Source organism: Watersipora subatra, chromosome 3 (genome assembly GCF_963576615.1).
Source record: "Watersipora subatra chromosome 3, tzWatSuba1.1, whole genome shotgun sequence".
Lineage (NCBI taxonomy): Eukaryota > Metazoa > Bryozoa > Gymnolaemata > Cheilostomatida > Watersiporidae > Watersipora > Watersipora subatra.
Genome location: NC_088710.1, coordinates 36,942,243 through 36,963,595, shown reverse-complemented (window position 1 = coordinate 36,963,595; position 21,353 = coordinate 36,942,243). Strand labels below are relative to the sequence as shown.

General features: G+C 35.6%; 1 protein-coding gene across 1 annotated transcript in view; it reads right to left on the bottom strand.

Annotated features, from left to right (window-relative positions):
* The window catches only part of LOC137391258 (ninein-like protein), a 29,931-nt gene extending 13,999 nt beyond the window's left edge, over nt 1-15,932 (bottom strand). Inside the window, exons 1-8 of the mRNA XM_068077673.1 lie at nt 15,831-15,932; nt 14,085-14,236; nt 13,533-13,699; nt 9,884-10,046; nt 9,160-9,348; nt 6,337-6,494; nt 3,675-3,802; nt 1,018-1,118 (exon numbers count right to left, since the gene is read on the bottom strand). Coding sequence (XP_067933774.1) covers nt 1,018-1,118; nt 3,675-3,802; nt 6,337-6,494; nt 9,160-9,348; nt 9,884-10,046; nt 13,533-13,699; nt 14,085-14,236; nt 15,831-15,930 — 1,158 coding nt within the window. The 5' untranslated portion in view covers nt 15,931-15,932. The remainder of the gene's footprint in view (nt 1-1,017; nt 1,119-3,674; nt 3,803-6,336; nt 6,495-9,159; nt 9,349-9,883; nt 10,047-13,532; nt 13,700-14,084; nt 14,237-15,830) is intronic.
* Nucleotides 15,933-21,353: the final 5,421 nt, after the last annotated feature.

Sequence of the window (21,353 nt, the reverse complement as noted above, 5' to 3'; positions counted from 1 at the left end):
ATATACCGTAACCACACGCTATTTATTTTATCAATACGCCCACATGTTACGATGCCCTTGTTAAAAAATTCTTTTTTTCGTAAGGTTCAATTACTCTATATGGGGTCAAGAGCAATTCTTTTCATGCAGACATTGATGGGAAGAGCTTCGACATTCTCTCTCCGTTCGGTCAGACAAAGACAGTATAATATCTCCTTTTTACATTTGCACCAGTATCGATTGTGTAGTTTTTTTGTAGTGTTATGTGTAGTTGAAATAAATTAAGAGAAAAAATAAAAACAGCTGTGAAGGTTTTCAAACTTTGTCAAACAACTGTAACTTTCAAACTTCATATCATGAGAAAAATGTTTTGTGCAGGTCAAATGAATTAAAAAAAAATAAAACAAATATAAAAGGATAAAAGGATTTAGATGCAAATGTGAAACAATTAGCAAGTATTAGTTAAATTAAGTCTGTGTTGCTACGATTACAATAAAATATGATTCGGTAATGATACAATTAATACGAACTGAGAAAACAAAATAAAAATCTCAAAACATTAAATTAATAATAACATATCTTGGATAGAAGTGTGTGTATAAAAAAGCTTACTGTTCCACCAGAAGCTATTCATCCAAACTTTGAATATGACGATACAATAATAAAAAGGTCTTTGCACAGAAAATTGATTTGTATTTAATATATAACAACATTTGCCATTCTTACTTTCAAATTACATATCATGAGGAAAGTGTTTTGTGTAATTGAAATAACTTAAAAGAAAATAAAAACAACTGTAAAGGCTGTAATAATACATATATAATAATATATATTATATATATAATAATATATTATATATAAACATATATTATAGCAAAGGCAGCCAATAACAAAGGTATGATATTAACAAAATAGCATACATGTATCAACAAAGCTCTTTGTATCCTTGTAAGGTATAAAACAACCTGAAGATTTTTTTAGAGAGAACTCAAAACACTCTCTAGGAACACTGAATTCTAAATATATACTTTGACTTACCTTTATTTTCATTTCATTCAAAGCAGACAACTCCCTCCTTAGTCTTTGGTTGTCTTTTGCAAGACCTGAGTTTTTCTCGATATGTGAATGCAAGTCTTTTTCTGCGTGCAGAAATGTAGCTACTAACTACATCATCAGGTAAACAAGGCAAACATCTCTACTAAGAGTGCATCATTAAAATGCTATAAAAAATTGATTAAAATAAAAATATATGTATATCACTGTAGATTTAGCTCCATACTTTCTGTTAAGCGTCCTTTATTAACTCTACATGAGTAATCATCTTTTGAAAACTTATTTACTGCAACAGTATATATAGTAGATATAATTTGACTTACCAGATAAGTTTTGCTTTAACAATTACTTCACTTTTTACTAGTTACGTTATCATATTTATTTATGTTTAATAGTAGAATTGCTCATGGTTGACCATAAAGATAGGATAACTCTCCACTAATACTCATATATATATACATGTATATACCGTAAGTCCTCATGCTCAAGCTGCGCGGCTTGTCGTTGGGCGGGGCTTCTGGTTCAAGGTTATAGACCACGGCTTAAAGCCATGCTTTTAAAACCTACCTGAGGCTCAGGGCGGCTTCTCGATAAATGCGGTCTCTACTCAGCTCCTGCGCTATAACCATAGAATCTCAATCATGATACACTTTTATATATGGGGGTTTTGGCGACCTACTCGTTTATTTTCAAGGTCAGGCTTATGGAATACTTTAGACTAAAGAAGAATCTATCGCTCTAAGTCGAGATGAATTCGTGACGCACGAGTGCGAGATAAGTGGTTGGGAGCGTGTTAATACCTGCTGACATTGAAGCAGAAACTATGGACCAAACTGAGTGCAAAACAGTTTTTCTTATTCAAGAGGACGGGGGTATAGCAAAACCTGTCTCAACACTCTCGCTCCCTAAGGGGTCAAGGAAAACAAAACCTCAGTCGTTAGCCGCGGCCTGTGGGCATATGCGGCTTGTTCGTAAGGGCGGCTAGATACTACAGACGGCTTGTTGGAGGATCATTTTTCCTTCGTGAGTCATCTGTTTGTGAGCACAAGCCACGCGGTTTGAGCATGAGGATTTACGGTACACACAAATCTCAAACTTGAGTGTCTGTAACACCCAACATTGAGATCGTTTGTTTGTCTGTCTGTCTGTCATTCGTCTGTCCAGTTATAGCGATAAAGGAGTAGCAACGAAAAATCACTTTCATACTGGATTTGAACTCGAGACATTCAAATCACAAACTAACAAACGGACGTAACCACAAGGCTAGACTGTTCTTATCGCACCTTCTTATCATACACTGTATACCCTTTTCGCTATTGCGTACAATGAATTATTAATTAATACAATACGCCCACTGGTTACAATGCCCGATTATAGGATTTTTTCGCCTTAGTTTATGGAACAAGACGATTGTTCGTGCTCACCATACTGGGGCGAATTCTTTCTCCAATACGACATCAACTAAAGTTTCTCTTAAAATTAAAATTTATCAGTCGGTGTACTGATTACGCTGAAATAACGAAAATGCGAATATACTATTCGCAAAAATCACTCCTACAATGTCTAAAAGAGATATTCGGTGCTTGTTATCTCAGTTCAGCGTTATTCATTCTAAGTTAGTGAAAACGAATTCAAAAACAGATGAGTGATAAAATTTTAGTCTATCACAAAGTTGAAATTTAGTTTAGTAAAATACATACTAAAACTAGCTTCAAGTACATGTTTAGTAGGCTAAATTTATTTAAAGTTAACTCAGGGTTTATGTTATATGTCTGTTTCGAAGGTAATGGCTCTCCACGCTACGTAGTGCATGTAGCACATTGTGATGTTACATTTTCTTGCAGGTCATAATCAGTAAATACACTAAAATCACTGTAGGTAATTTTAGTGTATTTAGTGGGAATTTAGTACAGGTTAACAAACGATATGTTAACCTTAATAACTATAGTTACTAAGGTTAACATATTGTTATGTTACTAACTTTGAATATGTACAGTGTGTATATAAAATTTTGATGATTTTTACCAGGGGGTGTTTGTATTAGATAATAACTATGGGTTTCTATACCACTCTATACGATATTTTCGCCTTACGATGCCAATACTGAAACAAATTAAAATCATACAATTGTATACCAAATCATTTTTCACTGTAATCATTGCAAAACAGACTTTATTTAGCGATTACTTGCTAATTATTTCACATCTACATTTGAACACCTTTGCAGTTGTTTTTTGTGTTCTCTTAATTTATTTTAAAAAAAAAACTTTTACCATATGAAATTTGAAAGTCATTTGTTTGAAAAAGTTTGAAAACCTTTACAGTTGTTTGATTTTTTCTTTTAATTGATTTGAATTGAACAAAACATTTCTCTCATGATATGAAGTTTAAAAGTTAGAACAGTAACCGTTGTTATATGTTAAATAAAAATAAATTCTTGGCAAAGACTTTTTTAATACCCAGGCAACAATTACCCAATGACTTTGAACAACTTAAGCTAGTAACTTAAACTAGTCTAGTCAACCAGCTAGTTATTCAACTATAAGCTAAGTTAATTATTCAGCTAGCTAACCATGTTTGTATAGTTACCATAGTTACAGGTATCATTACAACCATTTATATCGAATATTCAAACAACATACCTAAGTTTTCCATTTCTCGCTGATGGAATACGAGTTCCTTCTTGAGTATTCTCTCTTCTTCCTTCAATTGACTCACTTCCGACTCGAGCTTTGCTTTTTCGGTTTGAGCGGCAGCTGTCAGCAGTTCTCTAAAACCAACAACATACTCCATTCTTGTCCATCTATCCGAAACCAAGGTTGAAGGTTATCAACGAGTGCTTTCAGCGAGACTTAATCCCATCACCTTCAGCTTGGTAGACAAACATACTTACAACTTACAGCTTGATAATCTGACACTCTAACACTCAGCCAATAGACTACCTTCTGTTCACCAAATTATCTGTGTAGATAGTTATTCTCCGAGCCTTATCAGCACACCTGATAATAACTCATGGCACACTAGTGTGCCAGGGTACTGGTGATAATAAATAGTATATATATGTCAGTAAAACAGACTATAACTTTAGATAAAACACTTCATTACTAATAGTTTCATGCTTGCTGCAAGCCATCTTTATATATATACTACCTGTGCTACCCAGCATTGTTCGGGTAACAAAAAGCCTTTGGACAGAAAATTGATTTGTATTTAACATATATCAACATTTACCATTCTAACTTTCACACTACATATCATGAGAGAAGTGTTTTGAGCAGTTCAGATAAATAAAGAAAAAAAATACTGTAAAGGTTTTCAAACTTTGTTAAACAACTGTGACTTTCAAACTTCATAGCATGAGAAAAAAGTTTTGTGCAAGACAGCTGAATTAAAAATAAATAAAACAACTGTAAAGGTTTTCAAACTACTGTAAATTTAAAGTTTCATAACTTTCAGCGCGTATACATTTTAATAAAGTACAGTGGAACACCGGTTCTTGAACATAATTTGTTCCAGAAGGTTGTTCGAAAAATGAGTCGTTCGAGAGTTTTCCCATTAGAACAAATTTATGTAAATTTTAAACCATTCCAGGCCAAAAAAACAGCTTTGGTAAAGTATTTTTTCAACATTTCACCCCAAAAACTTTACTGTATACTATAAATAAAAACAGGTAAAATTAGATCGTGTTTAATTTTAATAAAAGGTTTTCAATTTATGATGATGAAAAAAGAAAACAAAAATAAACGTTTCGTATGTTTTGCTTCTGAATCATCATAAACATTGAAGGTTAAGATGCAATGACAAATATTGCAGAAATTGATAAAGAAACAGCAAAAAGATGCAACAAATCAGTTACATAAAAAATCGTAGGAAAAAGAAAATATAAACAGCAATGGCATGTTTACTTCACATCTCTGAAGGAGGATCCTCCACCAAAACAATTTAGGGTAAGTCGTCTGGAGGAGTTATCTCCCTAGCAAATCTCTTTGGTAGAGGAGACGTCGTCCCAGATGGTTCCTCTCTTTTTGTAAAGAATTTATCAAGCGTAAATTGCTTCTCCATTTGTTAACAAATTTTTCCATACTGTTTCCGGAGCTGTTTCAACTCCGATGCGAATGCCCCGGTTTGGTCGAGAACCGAATTTATGTTCGAGATCCGAAACGAACAAATCTCAGAATCTTTGATCGAAAACAGAGTTGGTCGAGAACTGAAGCGTTCGAGAACCGAGGTCCCACTGTATATAATCGTATACAAAGCGCTAAATTCTAGGTTCGAGATAAATTATTGTCGATATCGTAGAGCGGAATAAATTAGCCTAACGAGAAAAAAACGACGAAGCATCGGGTTGCACATACTTGGGTCCCAAAATATTTCTAAACAGGGATATCGCAACTCGCAGATGCAAGGCTAAAATAATTAGCACGCGCATGGTGTATGCGGTATATAAAAACATATCTGATTACTATTCTGGCCTAGCTCAGTGATAGAGCGTCCAGTTAAGAAACTTGTCGATGCATTCGTCGTGAGTTCAAATCTATCAGGACGCGTAAGTTCAATATCAAGATTTTAATAGTTATAGCCAGATTGCAGACAGACATACGACACACGACATAAAACATACTTTGAGAAATATATAGATATATACATTTACAAAAAATGTATATATAAGTTTACACTGCACTGTATATGCAGTGTAAACTTATATTTATCACTTATTATATGCACTGCAAGTTAATACGCACTGTATATACATGTATGTATATATATATATGGTATATATATATATACCGTATATACTTATTTTTGGGAAACGCCGGGCTTGTGTAACCCAAAGAGGATATAGAGTACAATGTAAGAGCAATGGGAATGATAAGAACAGCGTAGCCTTGTGGTTAATGCGCGCTTGTTAGTCGACTTGCGATTTTAATGTTGCGAGTTTAAAACCAGTATGAAGGTGATTTTTCGTTGCTATAACTTTATCGCCATTATTGGACAGATGAGCGACGAACAAACACAGAAGTTTATATAGCTGAATATGCTAGCTGAATGCCCAGCATTGAATAGGCAATAAAAACGGTTTGTAAAGTAGTTTTTATAGAGTTGACTCTGACAGCTATACCGAGGGTATATACCTGACAGCTATATACCTGACAGCTATACCCGAGGATATATACCTGACAGCTATACCTGAGGATATATACCTGACAACTATACCTGAGGAAGCTTAGCTATGCTTTGCTGTCAAAGACAACTCTTTGCAAAGTCAAGTATCCTGGGGTCATTTCTTCTTCAAATATGCCTCACCTGTCTTTTTCGAACTCTGCATGAAGGGATCGCAATTGCTCTTGACTTCTTCTCTCCATGCCGGTTATTTGCACCTCGTGTTGTTTAATTTGGGTGCTTAGTCTTTCATCTGCCTCTTTAATTAATGCTGCATTGTGTTTCTTACAGGACTCCATGTCCTACATGTACCAAATTTACTGTGAGACAAACATGCATACCTAATTTTACATAATTTGTTAACATTGAATTTTGACGATTTCCTAGAAAAACTGATTATAATGAGTTATTTGCATAACTAGAAGAATACCTGGCATTGCATGGGCAATTAAAAAAGTTTTTGCATAAAAAATTCATTTTAACTTGGCCAAGTTTTTTTTACCAAATGAGTTTGAGTAGCTTAAGCTAGTCTAAGTCTTTACTATAATAAGAGCTGTTGTTATAACTTGAGAGCTAGCGTTAAGAAAAAGATTGCGTCATGATCTCTCACGCAGTCATGATCTTTAAGCAAACTAGGTGAAATGTGAAGAGTGCTAGTAGTAACCAATAATATTTTCGCAAGCACTGCATAAGTATGTGCACAACTATTCAATAGCATGGCAAGGACAGTGTAGTTGTTAGCTTGCCAGTCTGCAAAATTGATGGTTCCAAGCTCGAGTTCAATTCCAGTGGGAAGCTGATTTTTCGTTCCAAGATTGTAAACACTATAACGGGCCACACGAATGACAGACAAAGTCAAACACTGAAATTTACATACGATAGATGCTCCTACAATGTAAATAATCCGTTTGAATCCTCATAATGAAAATAATACGTTATAAAAATGTTACGTTAGATGAACGGTAAAGTACATAAATTGCCTAATCCGTTCAAAAATCTTTCAGAACTCTGTCAATTGGACCTTCAAAAAGGAAAAAACTAGACTCAACTTTTTAATCTATTGGATGTACCATAATTATAGTATTATTTGTTTGTATCGATAACTTTTCTCATTTTTGTTATCACTGTTGTTTACTCGGTTTATGATCCATGATTGCAGTAATCTATATATATAAATCTCAGTGTTTGTCTGTTTGTCATTCGTGTGTCCAGATATACTAATAAAGTTATAGGAACAAAAAATCCACTTCACACTGGATTTGAACTCGGAACCTCCAGATTTACAGACAGGCAAACTAACTACTAAGCCACATGGCCTACTTCTGATATAATTGAATAATTGTATGTGTACTTATTGCATCTGCCAATCTTTAATGGTGATTGGTTAACAGACATACGTTTCAGGTTTGAACCAATTTACTAAAAAAAAAATTTTACCAGAAGAAAATACGTGCCTAGACTTCCCAACATGCTATGAATATATGTAACTTTCTTAAACTCAGGGTATACGCACAGAAATAAATAAACACCTTCATGTAAAGGTTGGATGGTAATTAAATGTTGATTTTCTGTGCAAAAACCTTTTTTATTAGCCGTGCAACACCGGGCATACACCTCCCTTTAAATAAGTAAAGGAGAGCGCACAACTCATACATCAATTTACAATGATCTGTCCCATTTTTTGTAGACAGCAAAGTCTATTTTGCATAGAAAACAATGAAAAATAATCCATACGTGTAAATAAATAATAAAGCAATAAAGTAAAAGAAAAATCTATTTCACTATAATGGAAGCATTGTCTATCTGTCCATCAGTCTATTCATCTCCAGGGTTACGATAATAGATAGCTCGACGGTATTCCCCCTCATGAAATTCAGATTGGTTGACAGACACTCCAACAATTGTAGCAATACTGAATAATTGATTGCCGAGCTACTGATTTTCTATGCTTTATCGAGACACCTGACGTTCTTCCACAGCGAACTAGACTGTGTGTATATATAAGGTAATAGAGACGTACTTCGTTTTCTTTCCCAAGTGTGGCAAAAGAGAAAGCGATGTTTCTAAGGCTGACCATGAGATTCTTGCTATTCAAAGAGAATTTGAAAGTTTCCACAGACTTGATACTTTACATTATATGGAATTTTTTAACTAGCACAAAGCAAAAATTTCACATAAATTCTTTACATTATGTGAAATTTACGTTGTAGGAGGTATACCTTATAGGAATGTCTACTATAAATAGATGGTAATTAAAAACAAAGATCTAATCATTGAGGTCAAAGGTTAAATCAATGAAGGTTTAACATGATGTCAGCAATACATTACCAGCTCAATTCTGCTGAAGAAACCTTTATATACCAGCTCAAATAGAGCAAATTACTAACGCAAAACTTTAGAACTACTTAGAAACTTGAAAAACTTTTGCTCTCCGGCATTTTTGGCCCAAGTTTGATTAGATGTGATATGTTAAACACAACAACGGCATTAATCATCATTCTGTCTCACATATACAATCACATTATTAAACTCTTATAACGTGTGAACAGCTGCTTCTTAGACTGGCATAAATTATCGCTCATTCTTAGTGTTACCGTTGAATGTAGTGTTAATTATGAATACATAATCACAAAATATTAAAACACACTTTCGGAATATTATACAAAACATATCAAAAACGCTGCATGCACCCAGTCTCTTACTGCGCTTGCATTTTCAAGATAACTCATTCCAAATGTACAAATAATTAAATTATAATGACCGACCATAATAGGAAATATATATTTGGCTCTGAAAGCATTGGAGGTCAAAATTGATCTACATGTATGGGAGCCATGTTAACCATGACAGCAAACAAAATGCAAATATGTAACAAAGTTAAATAAAATTGGTAGATTATTTCAATTTATTTTAATTCAAATGAATCTTATAAGATTCAAACATCAACAAATGCATTTAGTCACCAACCTCCAACAGTTTCTCCATCTCCATAGAATTGGTCTCAAGCAAACCCTTAATGTATCGGAGCTCATGACGACACGAGTAGATGGCTGCTTGGTAAACAAGCGAGTTCTGATCGTGACTGAGCAGTTCCTGTTCGAGAGCGCTCGACAACTCCTGAAGACTCATTTTCTCATGAACGTCAAATGCCAGTGACTGCAGAAAAACCGGTACATCCTATATACCGAGTTCTCTGCTTCACCGTATCTTTGGTAGGTGTCGTCATTCATTTAAACACATCATTAAAATATATATACATATATGATCAGAGAGCAGAGAAGATTTAACTAAAGCTTATCAATCGTAGTTGATGATCTGCACAGACTTGGCTACCTTCACAATTTAATTAACTTCCAAGTAGAGTTCACATACTCCGGTTGTGTAATTATATCATCATAAATATTTATTTACATGTATATTTACATACTTACAATTATACTATTAACCAGCTTTCTACATTTTAACTTGGAATAAAAATCATGTCGGAGTGTAATGGAGAGAAATGATAAAGGCAGAAACTACGAGACGATGTCTTGAATACAAAGAAGAAAGTGTAATGCCCTTCCATGTAATAAACGATGCAATGAAAGATCGGTCATAAAAAAACAAAGTGATGGTTTCTTGTGATAACGCAACAAGTACTAATGCTGGCGCAAAACATTTAGTGTCAAAATAAACTGGTACAACTTACATCAAATATGGCGATGACATCGTCATAAGCTATACCAAAGCTTTCCCAGAATTCAATGATGTCTTCAGATTTCGCATAACCAGTAGCTTCAGAGTCTATACACGAAAAATAGCCTGAGCCAGTGATGGCTGATAGTATGCTTGGGGTTTGGGTCATTCTGTCGCTAAATGCAAGTAAAGCATGAAATAAAATCTGTTCTAGCATGTTTTTGTCATCGTGAAAGGCATGCATATAAATATGTACTATAGGTGCTACTCGGCGTTGCCAGGGTAATGAAAAAGTCTTTGGTCAAATAATTGATTTGTATTTGGCATATAACAACATTTGCCATTCCAACTTTCAAACTATATATCATGAGAAAAGCGTTTTGTGTAATTGAAATAAATTAAGAGAGAAAATAAAGACAACTGTAAAGGTTTTTCAACGTTGACAAACAACTTTTCAACTTTATATCATGAGGAAAATGTTTCAGGTAGGTCAAATACTTTAAAAAAAATAAAACGACTATAAAAAGGTTTAGATGTAAATGTGAAATAATTAGCTAAATTAAGTCGGTTTTGCTACGATTAAAATAAAATATGATTTGATAATGATACAATTAATATGAACTGAGAAAAAAATCCTGAAAATTTAGAATTAATAATAACAATTCTTGCATAGAAGTGTGTGTGTATAAAAACGTTACTGTTCCACCAGAAGCTATCCATCCAAACTTTGAAAACGACAAAACTGGTACTGGTATTCTTCTCGCGCGGACAATTATATTGCCCGCCAAGAGAAGAATTGGCCTTGACCCCAGATATAGTAATCGAACCATACGAAAAATATTTCTTAACATGGGAATCGTAACGCGCGGCCGCATAGGTTAAATAATCAGCGTGCACTATAGCCGAAATGACAGATCCACAGACATACTTTGAGAAATATACACATGTATATAAAAGAAAGTGGCATAGCTAATTTGGTTGAAGACATTATAGATGTAATCACGCTGTATGTTTTAATTGTAAGGTATGTTATTAACCGACGGATGGTATTTGATGAGATAAGAAATGATTTACTATGTTCAATCACCTATTTTTTGCAAAGATATACTATATAGAGAAGTGGCAGATACGAGAATGGGTTGGAATTGTGCTAACACACCTGACATGAACTAGTTGGTTTTTCTGCCCGCAAGAATAATGGTCTTTTCAAAACTAACAATCACGAAATACCAAGGCTAGTGTGTCATCTAAGAACAGACAGACTAGTGTGTCATCTAAGAACAGACAGACTAGTGAGTCATCTAAGAACAGACAGACTAGTGAGTCCTCTCAGAACAGACACACTAGTGAGTCCTCTAAGAACAGACAGACTAGTGAGACCTCCATGAACAGACAGACTAGTAAGTACTTTAAGAACAGACAGACTAGTGAAAACTCTATGAACAGACAGACTAGTGAGTCATCTATCAACAGACAGACTAGTGAGACCTCTATGAACAGACAGACTAGTAAGTCCTCTATGAATAGACAGACTAGTGAGTCCTCTAAGAACAGACAGACTAGTGAGACCTCTATGAACAGACAGACCAGTGACTACTCTAAGAACAGACAGACTAGTAAGTCCTCTAAGAACAGACAGACTAGTGAGTCATCTATCAACAGACAGACTAGTGATTCCTCTATGAACAGACAGACTAGTGAGACCTCCATGAACAGACAGGCTAGCAAGTACTTTAAGAACAGACTGACTAGTGAAACCTCTATCAACAGACAGACTAGTGAGTCCTCTAAGAACAGACAGACTAGTGAAACCTCTATGAACAGACAGACTAGTAAGTACTTTAAGAACAGACTGACTAGTGAAACCTCTATGAACAGACAGACTAGCTACTCTGTTTTTGAAAATGAATTAGATTGCGCCGTGTAGCTCGATCACAAACAAGATCAAAAGCAATCTTGCCTCGAAGACACTAAAATTAGCAAATGACAATCAAGTTGGAATGCGTAGAAGCACTGTAAAATCTTTATTTGAATGCCACGACTATAGACCTATTAGCTATACCTAATAGGTTTATATATTAATAGGTATAGTTAATAGGTCTATGGCCACGATGCTCAATTTTCTGACCCTTCCCCTACACTGGCATCTGATTAGCAGTGACATTTACATAGAGGGTGGCATTGTATTGTTCGAATAGCTCATCAGAATTTTGAATAGATAAATTTATCCAAGCCTTTCACAGGTGATGCAACATAAAACAATAGCCAAACACAGTTAGTAATTATTTCGATTTTGTGTTCTCAAAGAAAAAACTGTGAAGTTTTGGAGTTAGACAACCAGCTTTGATTATTGGCTTGAGTAATTACAATAGCAATTGTACTGCTATTTTGAGGCTAAAATTTGTGCTTACCATGCATGAGCAGGCTGTAAAATGTTTTTTATTTATGCGAAAAGTATGTGTTCTAAATAGCAACGAGCAACAGTTTTGCCCTGCCAAAAAACTTTTGGACACTAATATTGACTAGTTCAACAGTGCAGATGAAGAGCGAAGGTCAAAAAACACTGTAGAAAGTATTGAACAGCCAGAAGAAAATGAAATGAGTCCAAACAAGCACCAATCAGAACGCATCTGATCGAGCAAACGATGCAATATTTTAGTTTGAAAAATGCTAATTTTTGTTTCTGCATGTATTATAAATGTTTTTAGTTTATGTCACGGGTTTTTGAATATATATTTGCAGCATTTGATAAATTATGATTATAACTTTAACTTATAAATTGGTGGATTTATAAAATATTATTTGATAGCATCATAGCCGTTATCCAAACTCGGCTTTCGAAAAGTTGACGCCCATAACTCATCTTCTAGTGCACATAAAAAGCCAGTTCAGGCTGCAAACTGTAGCAAACATATCAATGCGTGAAATGAAATTTATGCAACATTATTAAATATACATGTGGTTATAAAATAAAAATACGCTTTCAAATGCCTACATGTGATTGTTGCTACTAAGTATAATACAGACATATCAACAATGGCTGCTATTACGTCGTATGGTGTTTCTGAAGAGTATTCTCATAGCTCATCAAACCGTTTCAAAGACTTCAGGTAAAATCGCAAACACCATTATGGATGAATCTAAAGACATTGAGTCAGATTTAGACCCTAATGACTTTGAATCAAAGTTTAATTCTGATGATTGTTACGATCGATTTTTTCAGGTACATTGTCAGTAAAACCATGACAACCAAAACAACGAAAGAATTAATCATTATTGGTAAAACATTATTAGTATTATTATAATGAATGTAAGTATTGTTATAATTATTATAAAATTATTAGTACCATTTTGCGGACACTTCTTTACTGATCACTTTCTATCATGGGATCAAAAAGATCAAAGAATGTCAAAGTGGAGATAAAATAGAGGTGATGTTCAATTAAAGGGTGGCGCTGTATTTTTCAACCCTTTTCCCATAGGGGCGTTCTATTAGAGGTGGTGTTCATATAAAGACAGCCTTCAAATAGAGGTTTTACAGTAATTCTACAATAAAACTAAGAGAAATAATTGAAATTCGGATGGAAATTGGGAAATTAATAAAATTTAGACTAAAACAACAGCAAAATCTACTTACAAAAGATAATACTGCCAAAACTTACGGATCTGTGATAGACCCAAATCTGAGCGGACGTCTGCCTTGGGAACTATGGGGTCTGGAAGTGGACAGGTCTTGGCCTCCTCGTTGGGTGAGTCCAGCGACAAACTCCTCAAACCCAATTCTGCCATCATTATCTGCATCTAGTTTATCGAAGAGCTCATGCAAGTCCTAAAAAATTAGTCTTTATGAAAGAAATATTTCATCTTTGACCGCAACTAAGGTGTTATACATGCTTATGGAGTTGAAAATAACTAATTTCAGAACCAACTGCCAGCTACAAGACATAAGCTACAAAGAAGAAAGTAGCTTGTCTTGTAGTTCTGTCAGAACCAACTGCCAGCTACAATACAGAATGCATTTTGAAACCTACTTTTACCATTACCATTATTAGGAATTACAAAACACATACAATTAAAAAAAAACATTAAAATTACAAACTATAAAATAAAAACTGTATACTGAAAAAACCATATGCCATATTTTTGCTCAATAATCAAGAAAACAATCATGAAACAAATCAACTTCAATTTACAAGCACCCCAACAAGACAAACCTTGTCTGACATTTTATCCAAACCCATATTTTCACATATTGCCCCAAATTCATCGACTGACAGATAGCCATCCTTGCCAACCCCTTGTTTAGTCCAAATCTCTCTCAGAACCGCTGCATTGTCTATGTCAGCATCTTCATCGCTTTCTGGACCTACAAAAGTATCTGCAAATATGAACTTTTCAAAAACTTTCACATAATTTAAACTGCAACAGAAATAGATGTCAATAAGGGTAAAAACCTTTACACACATGAGTAATTGTCGCGAGTACAGTAGGTGATAGGATAATTCTGAAATTCAGTTTTTCAACGCGTAAAGGATCCATTGTGACCCATTATTACTCCACAGAGAACCAAACCACTTTAGAGTATAAGGCTTTATACATTGGCAATCAATATATAAAATATAAATACAGAGAATGTGTGTGCAAATATGAGCTGCAATGCAAAGCTCTCCCGTGCTCTGTCTTCTCTTGGTTCATCGAACTACTTATACATCATAAGGAATACAGTATTTGTATATCCTTATATCCTTCTCGCTGGCAGACTCAGCCACTTCTTCGGAAGAGCTGGCTCGGTAATAGGCTGACCCATTCATGGCCGGCTCGGTAGCAAGTTAGTTCAATTAGTGCCCGCTTGGCAGCAGGTCGGTCTATTTGGTGCAAGCTCGATCGGTGGCCGGCTTGTCCTTCACTGAATGGCAGCCGTGCTTCCAGCAAGCCCGGACAAATCATGAGCTGGCCCAGTCTCCTCTGGCCTCAGTCCGACAGGGCGGGCCTCGGTCAGTCAGGGCAGGCCCAAGTCCCTCTGGGCTTGGTGGGACTGGGCTGTGCTGCTAATCTCGGCACGGCTGGCTGACCGTAACAGCTCCCTCAGCCCTGGGCCGGCTGCTGTCTTTCGTCCCAATTGAAAAGACGCATGAAATGCTTCAATAGCTACTAACTAATATAAAAATCCTACGGAAACTTATGATAACTTAGAGAAATATAAATAAAAATAACCTAATCAGCCATTTTGTCTAGTTGTCTTTTATTCAGCATTTCATTTGGTAACAATGATTAAGAACTGTTAATTTTGTTGGGAATGAAATTTGTTCACACGTGTGGCGAAGGCCGAAAAACCTTATTAATCCAGATGCAATCACCTAGTCAAAAGTCTTCTTTATAGAATGTACTAGTTGAATGCCCAGTGTTGCACGGGTAATAAAAAACAGCTTATAAACAGTGGCAGAGAATATAGTTGTCATTGGCTAAATTGGCTAATTAACCAATGACAAAATTAGCAAATTGCCTAATTTAAGTAACTTGAGTTAGTGACTTAAACTTGCTTATATTGCTAAACTAGTAAACTTACTGTAATAAAAGCCATGAAGCCAGGTCATGTGACGTTACGCGTCACACAATGTCATAATGCATATTTTAACCGATGTAATAAGTATGTGTAAAATTATTCCATTGCGTCACAAGTATGCTATGTGGCTTAGTGGGTTAGCTCGCCTGTCTCCAGAACTGGAGGTGCGGAGTTCAAATCCAGCGCGTAGTGGATTTTTCATTCCTAAAACTTGATCACTATAACTGGACAGATGACAGACAAACACTGAGATTTATAGATAATGAAACGATACTTTCTGAAAGCCGTACAAGTAAATAAATAGTTCAAAAGTAAATGAATTACTTGCAAATATCCTGTCAGGTGAGACTAAAGGTTTAACTTCACGTTACGGTAGCACTTTGATGAACTACTATACCTGGAGTACCCATAGACTTGTTAAGCAGACCTTCTCCTTCATAGACATCGGCACCACTGTTGTCTGAAACTGACAAAGGATGAACTCCTAGTTCACCCATAAGTGATGTCATGGAAGCCAAATCTTTATTTATAGGAGTATTGTCCAACTTTCTGTTCTCACCATCTACAGAAATGCGTGTCACAGGTTTTATTTGCACTACCTCACCGAAGCATGGTGCAAATATGAAGATAACACGAAAAGAGTGAGTGTACCTTTAAACCATTTAGTCATTGATGGGTTGTTAGTATAATGAATGCATCTAAGCAGCAGCTGAACTGATTACAAAATGCATTTTCAAATGCGTTCAATGCACTCTCACTGCCAAAGACAACAATTTCCTAAGCCCCTCATGAATTAGCTGCGATCTTAGAGCTATCCAAGCCTGATTAACCAGCTCATCACTGAGCATGATTTGAACCTCGGCAGCTTACTTAAGATGTTTGTTAAGTTCATGAAAGTTGCTGTTACAACCTTTATTCAGGCAAATTGAAATAACTTTATCTCTATTGGGCTAGAGCTGAGTTCCTAAAGTTGCCCGCGTATCATGGCAACTGAATATAGCAACTCTCTGTTGGTACATACATGTACTACTAACTGCAAACAGAAGCCTATCGAGTGCTCCTCAGCATTGCTCTGCGCTACTAAGGCATGCATATACCGAGCAGGCCACACCACTTTGACCTAAATAACTCTCTAGACCAAAGACAGGTTCAGTTTCAGATTACTAATATAAGCTGTGAAACTGATTCGGTGTATGACGTTTAATATCATCGGAATGTCAACATTCCAAAAATGCCAAAAATAATGTACTTAAAGAGCCAAAGATTTTCTGCTCTGGTCACCAACAATACTAAATAGCCCAGTTGAAATATCTCAACAAAACTAATGTAATCTAATTAATACGTTAGTTAATAAAGACCAAAAGGTCTTAATTGTTACGAAATATATTTTTAGAAACTTCAAGATGCACCAAAGAGAATACTTACAATCAATTTATGAAATGTCAAAATGGTTTTCTACTTCTCATGTTCTTTCACCTTGTTTCACTCAATTTACCTGCTTCATATTAAAGCATTGAAATTAGATATGAACTTTATTATTGCCGCTCAAAGCAAATTAGACCATGAAACAAACAATAATAAATGGTACAGTAAAATTATAAGCTTCTTCGCTTAACCCTGTTCTAATTGGACAATTAGCCAAACCCTTTAAAAGTAAGACTTTTTGTGGGCGTGTTGAGAGGTGGGCTTGTTGAGAGAAAGTGACATACTTGTAAGCGATGCATAACTATCATCCATCTCTATGTCAGATATCTCGGCAAAGTCTAGCGGTGTTTCTGAGCCATGAATCTCTGGTCTTGAGCGCCTCCCGTACTTTTTACCATCTCGCACATACTTGGGAGACACAGCTAAAAAATACTATGTATTAAAAGAATTTGATGTTGACAATACTAGCAATTGAAAATTCCAGTCTAAATGAATAAATGAAGCATTGAACAGGTCATTTCTTTGTAAATATATCCGATGGACAGAAAGCTATTTGCCATAAATGCCGTTTATATAATACATTTTTTAAATAATATTCAATGAGCCTAGCATCATGTGCAACATGTTAACCCTTACAGCGCCAGACTATATTGATGGTCTGTGTCTCCTTAAATGGAAGGCGTGTGAGTTTATCATGAGTTCTTAGTAATGCAGTTCAATAAACAATGTGTATATTTGTGCGTCAAAATAGCTATAGCAAGAGGCTTCTAATCATGCGGGTCTACAACAAGATGTAGTCATCTACAGATGTATAATAATATATTGTGCTAATAATATACTCTGGAGCCTAAGATATTAAAAATATTGATCATAATATTAAACTACTAAATTATATTATTTTAACATTGCACTATAAATGGCTTCTTATTAACTTGGCGTGTGCGTTGTGTATGTGGTGTGTAGAGTGTGTGTGTAGAGTGTGTGTGGTGTGTATGTGTGGTATTTGTGTAGTGTGTGAGGTGTATGTGGTAGGTGTGTGTGGTGCACGTATGGTGTGTGTGTGTGTGTAGTGTGTGAGGTGTGTGTGGTACTTGTGTAGTGTGTGAGGTGTGTGTGGTATGTGTGTAGTGTGTATGTGGTGCACGTATGGTGTGTGCGTGTGTAAGAAATAATACAGTTTTGCTCATATCATTATGAACTAACCAAAGTTAAATGTATAAGCTTTTTAATAATTATTTTACTTAAAACCCTTGAACACTAAAAATTATCAGAATACCCGCAAAAAACCGTAAAATAAAACTTTGTAATACCTTCGTCCTCATAGTAGCTGTTAGCACTGTTTTCATCCTCAGTTGAAATAAGATCTGCGCATTGAGACAAAACAGCCACAAATCCATCCTTAAATTCATCAAATGCCACCTGCTTGTGATTGCTGGAACCAATTAGTCTCTCAATCAAAGCATCTGCATGATCTTCAACTTGTAGCTTATGACAGAGAGTAATCAAATCTTCACGATTAATAAAACCTTCACCGCCAGAATCACAATCGTCAAAAACCTCCTTTAACTGTCCAACATAATCTTCTTCACCATCCATCTCTCACTTAAAATGATGCTAGCGAACATAGCATCAAGACTAGCAAACTCTTGAGCGGCGTCGTGATAGCTTCATGCGCAGTACAGTAGTTCCTACAATGCCAAAAGTGTTCAGATTGGCACATTAAAAAATTCCAATATTTAAGCTTAACTATGTTTGTAGGTATAACAATAACAGTAACAATAGCCATAGGTATAACAATACCAAACTAGTGATATAGTTTACACATAGTATAACTAGAAAAGCTGGCCGCTAATATAGCACTCCATAGCTATATACACAAAGCCCACGTATATATATATACATGTATATATGTATATATATATATATACATGTTTATATACATATATACATATATACATGTATATATATATATATATAGCGCATAATCATGCGCTAATATCATGCGCATGATAGCGCATAATCATGCGCTAATCATAATAGCGGCATAATCATGTCGCAGGTATTGTGTATAGAAGTCTATGTGATGAGTATGGCCTTAATAAACTACAACACTAGTGGGAAGCTCCTGGTAAGGTCAATGAAAATGACCGCGCTAAGATCCTCTGGGACTTCTACATCCAAACTGACAAGCATGTCCTAGCAAACCAACCAGATATAGTGGTGGTAGACAAGGAGAACAAGAGGGCTACTATAATAGATATAGCAGTACCCAATGACTACAATATAGCCAGCAAAGAAAAAGAAAAGGTAGAGAAATATCTCCCTCTTGGAGAAGAAATTGAAAAATGCTGGAATGTGAGAACAACTGTAATCTCAGTAGTCATTGGGGAACTGGGCGCAGTAACACCGGCGCATAAAATGTGGCTTGCCCAAATACCAACAACAATCAACTCAGGTGAGTTGCAGAAAAGTGCGCTATTGGGAACAGCTAAGATCTTGAGGCGAGTGCTCAAACTCCCAGGTCTCTGGTAGGAGACCCGAGTCAAAGCAGAATTTACCACCCATACGGGGTATCCGGGGTGAGGAAACAATTTTTTATATATGTAGCTCGCGTGGCTTAATTGGTAAGGTATTGGACTGGCGAATGGGAACGTCAGATATCAAATATTCTGTGATACGAATTATTTATTCCAAAGTTTTAATAGCTATAGCTGAACAAACACAGACACATACAGGCAGCATTGAGAAATATATAGATATATAAATTTTCATGTATATACACATAATATGTGTATATACATGAAAATTTATATATGCATATATACATATACTTTGTTGTATGGAAATACTGCAAAAACGACATACTAATAGGAAATGCAGCCAGACTACAAGATAAGCATATAAACGTGCAAGACGCCCAAAGACATCAAAAGATCCAATAATAAGAAAATGTCAAAAGTAAATTAGAAACTTCAAAGTTGGAGGAATCAATCATAGAAATTGCGTCAGCACCAGATGGTAAACATTCCAAAAGAACGTCAAAGCAATTAAACCTACTAACCACCATCACCAAAAAACCACCAGAGAAACATTAGAGATGAGTCACATACAGATCTGCCACTTTTGTCAAACATGAACTAGATACCATGGAGTAAGTCATGAGCTCCACCCTACATGCCAACATCACGTGCACCAGCTGAAGACTTATGCAAACAAGATATCTTCACACGCCCGACATAAAGCATTGAACCTTAACACTCAACCTACAACCCCCCAGGCTACCCATCCCACATGCCAGACATCTATAAAAAGAACAGCTTCAATGACTCAACATCTCGTTCTCTCTTTCCGAGGAACTCTTTGAACACTCTTTCCTCTGCCTGCCGAGTAGCCTCTCTCCCCCGCCTTTGAAGCCTCCCTCTCTCTTCCCTTTGGAGCCTCCACCCTTTTCCTACCTATGGAGCCTTCTTCGCTATCATCAGCTAATCCTCTTCTACTTTCCTACCTCAACTACCGAGTGTCCATATAAGGACTGCCATGAATCTCATCTAACTATCAAAACTCGCAGCCGTATGGACCGAGCAAGCAAACATGGATGACCGTTCGAATAAGGGTGTAACTTTTATTAGCTATTTTAACCTCTTGTCATTAATATCATTGTTTAGAATTTTGTTAGATGTGTATTTTAATTGTTGAACTTATAAAATAAAAAATTAACTTTTACTGATAAATATCAGTGATGCTTACAACAGCTTAACACCTTCACTTGTGCCTGAACCAGTAATAATCAAATTAGTTCCCACAAGCTAAGCAAAAGTACACAAACTAAACATAGTCAAAATAGAATGATATGACAAGCAATTTTAACACTATTATTAGTTATACATTAGTTACATACACTATACATTAGTTATGCATAACATAATTTCTCCCAAACCACTCATAACAATTTACATATACTATATCATACTTTTTGCGGAGAGGAACTAGGTTTTGAAGATCTATACAATTTGTTTCATCAAAATACAGACTAAAGCAACAACATTTATGCAACTTATGATAGTTGCAAACACACATAATCACATTAGGACAACGCAAAACAATCGCCGCTAGAAGGACCTCAGACACCATGTGTGATTTATCACAATAAAAGCTGAGAATTAACCTCAACATTTTCAATATAATGAATCTACGCACTACCTTGTATTTATAAACGCATATATTAATAGTCCTTTCTAGATTGGCTTGTTATCAAAATATCATAGCAAGCTGTTTTATAACGTTTACTCAGTTTGTTTCTTTTTCAGTTGTTACAAATAGTAGCAAGTGTCCGCAGATGGAACAGGACTTCTAAACAGTTCATAAAGGTGTATTCCGCATCTCATAGTCTGTTTATACAAATAATGATACGAGGGGAAATATTTCGACCCGGCAACTGTTTTATATGCAATCATCATCAGCTATGTTGTGCGCAGTTAGCAATTTGTGTCGGCGA